This window comes from Mastomys coucha, unplaced genomic scaffold, assembly GCF_008632895.1.
Source record: "Mastomys coucha isolate ucsf_1 unplaced genomic scaffold, UCSF_Mcou_1 pScaffold3, whole genome shotgun sequence".
Lineage (NCBI taxonomy): Eukaryota > Metazoa > Chordata > Mammalia > Rodentia > Muridae > Mastomys > Mastomys coucha.
Window position 1 is genome coordinate 49,005,535 of NW_022196909.1, and position 5,981 is coordinate 49,011,515.

The 5,981-nt window shown below is 45.7% G+C and overlaps 1 protein-coding gene across 1 annotated transcript in view; it reads left to right on the forward strand.

The window, feature by feature from the left end:
• Positions 1–3,727, forward strand: part of LOC116075170 (HLA class II histocompatibility antigen, DO beta chain) — an 8,066-nt gene extending 4,339 nt beyond the window's left edge. Inside the window, exons 3-6 of the mRNA XM_031348194.1 lie at positions 219–500; positions 1,375–1,485; positions 1,740–1,768; positions 2,568–3,727. Coding sequence (XP_031204054.1) covers positions 219–500; positions 1,375–1,485; positions 1,740–1,768; positions 2,568–2,573 — 428 coding nt within the window. The 3' untranslated portion in view covers positions 2,574–3,727. The remainder of the gene's footprint in view (positions 1–218; positions 501–1,374; positions 1,486–1,739; positions 1,769–2,567) is intronic.
• Positions 3,728–5,981: the final 2,254 nt, after the last annotated feature.

Consider the following 5,981-nt stretch of genomic DNA (forward strand, 5'->3'; position numbering starts at 1 on the left):
CAGATCAGGGTGGTCACAGTCTCTATGGACGCTCCTGTCCTCGCTGTGACAGATCAGGGTGGTCACAGACTCTATGGACGCTCCTGTCCTCGCTGTGACAGATCAGGGTGGTCACAGTCCCTATGGACGCTCCTGTCCTCGCTGTGACAGATCAGGGTGGTCACAGTCTCTATGGACACTCCTGTCCTCACTGTGCTTTTTGTTTCTTCTCTTGCCAGTGCCTCCGGAGGTGACAGTGTACCCAGAGAGGACCCCGTTGCTGCAGCAGCACAACTTGCTGCTCTGCTCTGTGACAGGCTTCTACCCTGGGGACATAAGTGTCAGGTGGCTCCGGAATGGACAGGAGGAGAGGTCTGGAGTCATGTCCACTGGCCTTGTCAGGAATGGAGACTGGACCTTCCAAACAACAGTAATGCTGGAAATGACCCCAGAGCTTGGTGATGTCTACAGCTGCCTTGTGGAGCACCCCAGCCTCCCGAGACCCGTTTCTGTGGCATGGAGTAAGTTTATTTAGTTTTCTGTATTTCTGGACCTTGACCGTAGGAGCCGTCATTACTGTGTTCATCTTGATGACAAGACACATTCCCCTAATCTAAGAATCCTAGTGCCAGGGCAGGAGAAAACAGGACAGGCATCCATGCTCCAGATGTCCAGGAGATAGATAAGGAGGGCTGTTAACCCTGTGACCTAGTATCCTTTAGCGCTTTAATCTTTAGGGACACTGTCATGAGCTATAACTCAGGGATAGCCCTGGAGAAGTGGCTTAGCTGGTAAACGGCTTGTCATATAAGTGTGAGGACCTTATATGACAAGAGATTGACTCCTAGAGTCTGTGGAAAAAATCCAGGTAGTCTGGTCCATGCATGTAGTCCCTGGGCCTGGGATGTGGAGACAGGCAGATCCCTGGGGCTCACAGGCTAGCCAGCCTAGCCTACTTAGTGAGTTCTAGGTCAGTGAGAGACAGTGAACTACAGCAGAAACAGAAAAGGGGATGACACCTGAGGAATGACACCAGAAGGTGACCTCTGGTCTATGGAAGTGTGTGCATGCACATGCACCTGTGCACGCACACACGCATACACATACATACATAGACACACACATATACATACAAACATTCATACACACACACACAGACACACACACACTTACACACATACATACATAGACATACACATGTAGACCTACAAACATTTACACACACACACACACACACACACACACACACACACACACAGAGCATCAGTGACAGATGGGGGGCAGCTCCATTTCTAGATTTAACTCTTCCCTGAGCAGTACCGGGCTTTGGGGATTTAAGAAGTTGGGTCCAGTACTGAGAGCATCACATTGACTTTAAGTCTCACTTTCCCATAGTGGCTCAGTCTGAATATTCCTGGAGAAAGATACTGAGTGGAGCTGCAGCATTCCTGCTTGGACTAACTGTCTTCCTGGTTGGGGCTGTTATCCATCTCAAGGCTCAGAAAGGTAGCAGACCTCTGAAGAGAGCCTTCCCACCTGCCCTGTGCTTCTCCACCTCCAGCTTCCTTTACATCTGAGTTGGGGGAGGGATGGAGGGATGGAGGGAGGAAGGCTGGCTGTGCTCAGGCATCCCTCTGACAGGGTTTCCCAAAGCCAGGGGAGTCTAGAGGTAAGCAAAGACAAGTGCTGACACTGAGGACCACAACCTCCCCGCACCCCCATATTTGATCCTGACTGGGGATCCCATTCTCTCTTTGCAGCTTCTGTGGAGACTCAGTCTGGCGATGAGGTAAGCATTCTGGTTCCTTGTCTTTGGCTGGCAAACCATGGCCTTGTTCTTCAGCCAGAGCCAGCATCATGGAGTGGGGGAGGCAGAGGTGCCTCTGGCTGGGTGATTGTCTCCAGAGTGTCTGGAAATGGAGGGCATGAATCCTCCTGAGAGCCTCTCACTCTTCCTGTGGGCCTAAGAGTGCTTCTCCCACCTCACCTTTAGCAAGATCTTAATGGAAGCTTCTCCCCCAGAGCCTGAAGGAGTGTGAAAAGGCTGGGGACCTGGGTTAGGTAAAGAATGCTGGCTCTTTAGTCTGTGAGATGTGGTCATAAATCTTTCCCTTTCTGTCCTGTACCTCAGTAGTCCCTCATTTTCAGGACATGGCCCATAATCTTCCTTAGGACCTAATTCATTCCAGACCCAAGTTGCTTTGGTCTCTGTGGCCCAATCCTACTCTGTAATTGGGGAGCCCCCAGTTTTTCTGTCTTTCAACCACAGCTTCTAGTCTTCCATACAGTCACCTTAAAATCCTTATTGTAAACTTAAACAGTCCCAGGTAACTGCAGTGAATGTATAATTCAATGACATGTTCAAGGCAAACCTGTGTAATCATCGGCTCAGGTGAAAACACAGACAGTGGTGGGCTCTGTGGAATTCCTCATGCGCCTCATCCAAGAAACACACACAGCACCCACTGTCCACGTGGGGTGACTGAATGGCTTCTTCCATCAAGCATACATTTCTCTATACACGAATCCATGGTCTTCCTGGTCTCCCAGACTTGCAGATGGTTTACCTCATCTTTTCTTTCTGTTAGGATTAAAGCTGTTGAGAAGCCTCAGCCACCAAGGTCAAGAGTTCCCACCCTGAGATTTTGTTGCCTGTACGCACATGGTGCCACCGGTCTTATGCCCTTTTTATTTTCTGTGAGTTAGCACCTGATGCAGACATGGGGCTCGGACTCTGGATTCCTTCTTTAGGAGTCTAAAGGAGGCCATGACCTTTTCTGGAGTCACAGTGTAACTCTGTTTCTCTTTTCATGATGTTACAATAAGCATTGATGCTAATTGCCCAGACCTGCTAACTTACTGGGGATTGCTACATTGTGACAGTCTAATTCTAGGATTCTTTATTTGTTGCATATTGTTGGCTGTGCGGAGCTGTTATCTACACAAGAAGTCCAAAGTCAATGATGGTAAAATTGTTGGTGTCTAACAGTGATTCCAGCATGCTCCCTGCTACCGTTGTGTCCACTGCTGCAGGATTCTAAAACAAGGCCCTAATTTCACTTAATAGTGACCTTAGTAGAAAAATGAATTCACTGGTTTCCTAAGTCTTGACACCCGAGTAACGTCTTCTTAATAAATTGACATTTGGGAGTATTTCTGTTGTATGCAGATGAGAAAGCTGTCATAAAAGTTGCTTGAGTTGTGAGTGAAACTTAGCATGCTTCCTTCAACACAGCATCATTTTGTCTTGGTAGAAAATATTTTTTATTAATCTTTTTATTGTTTGAGGATTTTGTACGTGTATATTATGTGTTTTGATCAAATCTACCCTCATTCCATCCCTTCTAATATCTCCTCTCTCCCAACTTCATTTGTGTTTTTGCTTTAATTCACGGAGTCAATTAATGGTACAATTAATGGTACAATTATGGTACATGGGCAGGTCCATGTACCATAGTGTAGGTGGCCTTTCAGGAGCCACATTCTTGAAGAACATGGAGTTTCCCTTTGTGGCAGCCATCAACTGCTCCTCAGCTAAGGGTGACACTTCACAAATCCCTCCTACCTATTCGGAGATTTTGGAATGCTTGATCTTGGACATTTAGAAACATTCTAAATGCTGTTTAGCTTGTTTTGAAATAAATTGTAGTTGGTGGGAGGTTTTCTAGTGTATTTTCATTGTCTTAAATGGTCTCAACATTTGTTCTACAATGTCAATAAAGAACATCAACTGTTTGAAGTAGATAAAGCCTGATCCACTCTCTGTTGCTTATTTTTAATTTTAAAAAATGGGGTGTTGTTTGCCTATAGATTTGTGTGTGTGTGTGTATGTGTTTATGTGTTTGCGTCTGTGTGACAGAATCTCATGCAGCCCAGGCCGGCCTCAATATCCCTGTGGAGCTGAAGCTGGCCTTGAACTCCTGATGCTCCTGTTTCTGCCTCATATGCCTGGTTTCCAGCATGTGCCACCAGATCTGGTCCTTTTACCTGCAGATGAGACTAATCTCTTCACTGCCATCTGTTGGAAATTCTACCTCCTTATAACGCATTGCTTTTACATTTTTACCAAAAAGAATTTAGAGGCTGCCAGATGGCTCAGTAGGTAAAGCCTGGGCACTTGAGTTTGATCCCAGGGACCCAAAGAGTGGAAGGGGAGAGCTGTCTCCCACAAGTAGCCTTTTGACCTCTGACATAGCATTATGTGCTCCCTACATACACACATGTGTGCATGTATACACACACAAACTAAACACAATAAAACTAAAATGCTAAAAATTTATGTGGACTTACATGCTTCCGGGCTTTTGTTCTGTTCTGTTTGTCCGTATTCCTTTGCCAGTATCACTCATCTTCATTTTCATATAAGTCTTAAAGTTGGGCAGATTGATTCCAGGCTCTTCATTCTTTGTCAGGATAGTGTTAGCCATTCCACATCCTTGTCCTCTCTTTGTCACAATTGTGATGAATTTGAAGAGTGTTCATGTCATTACTGAGTTAATTGCTCTAGCTCACAAACAACATGTTTCTGTATTCATTTGTTATTTTGTTTATTGATTAGATTTAGTCATTTTATTTTGTGTGTGAAGGTTTTGCCTGCATGAATGTCTGTATACTGTGTATACAGTTTAATCCCTGTAGATGTTAGAAGAAGGTGACAGGGACCTGGAACTGGACTTATATTTCATTGGGAGCACTATGTGAGTTCTGGAATTGAACCTATAGAAGAACAGAGAATGCTCTTAATCACTGAGCCATCTCTCCAGCCCCCTTGACTTATTCGCTGTGCTCTCTTAGACCTATGCCTAAATATTTCATTTCTGAAACTAGTTGACAAAAGTATCCAAAATACATCAGTATGATTTCCTACATCTTTCTTTTTCTCCCCTCACTCCTTTTTTGGATTTTTACAGACAGGGTTTCTCTGTAGAGCCTTGGGTGTCTTTCAGCCCCGTTGAACTTGCTTTATAGACCAGGCTGGCTTCAAACTCAGAGATCTGCCTTCCTCTGCCTCATGAGTGCTGGGATTAAAGGCATGTGCCACCATGGCCCAGCAGTTTCCTGCATTTTCCCCCTCAGTGCTGAATGGAATCTAGGGACCTTATGAATGCCCATGTTTCACCCCCGAGCTACATCCTCAGCACACTTCGCCATTTTATTTGATTTAAAATTTGAAGAAGGATGTCCCTAAGTTGACTGCAGTGGCCTCAAGCTCATTTTCCAGCCCTGGCTGGCCTTGACCTTGGGATCTTCCTGCCCTAGTCTCCCAACTAGCTGCACTCACACACTTGTGCCTTCAGGCCAGGCGACTCAGCTCCTCACCCAAAGGATCACTGTCCTGTAAGCTTGCTCTCCTCTGTGGACAGACAGAGGACAGTGCCTCATCTTCCCTTCCCTCTGGAAAGCTACAAGGAGGACTGTTGCAAGGGGCACATTCTTGAAGGGAGGTCATCACAGCCAGAAAGGCACTGTGTGTTCATGACTGGTCTACATTTGAAATGCAATTTATTTTTTATGCTTATCTTCTGTCATGTATAGGAAACTAAAGACTGTGAGAGGTCAATCCGCAACCACAGACAAGCAAATAAGTAGACCCAACCATCCTGTTCTCGTTTAAGTTAATGTGAAATTCACAAGGAAATGATCTGGACAGAGCTGCTGAAGCCATAACTCAATATTCCTGCACTCCTCTCTATCTCTGTCTCTCTTCCTCTCTCTGTCTGTCTCTGTCTCTCTCTGTCTGTCTCTGTCTCTCTGTCTCTCTGTCTCTGTCTCTCTGTCTCTCTGTCTCTCTCTGTTTCTCTGTCTCTGTCACTCTCTCTGAAACAGGGTCTTACCATGGATATCCTGGAGCTCAGAGATCCTGCTGTCTAAGGAGATGTTCTGCGTCCCAGACGATGTGTGCTATTTTCCACACAGTCTCATGTGGCTTTGGGGACAGTCAATGGCCTTACTTGACCACAGCTGTCCAGGTCTTCATTTCTGTCGCCATGTTCTGTTGAGTT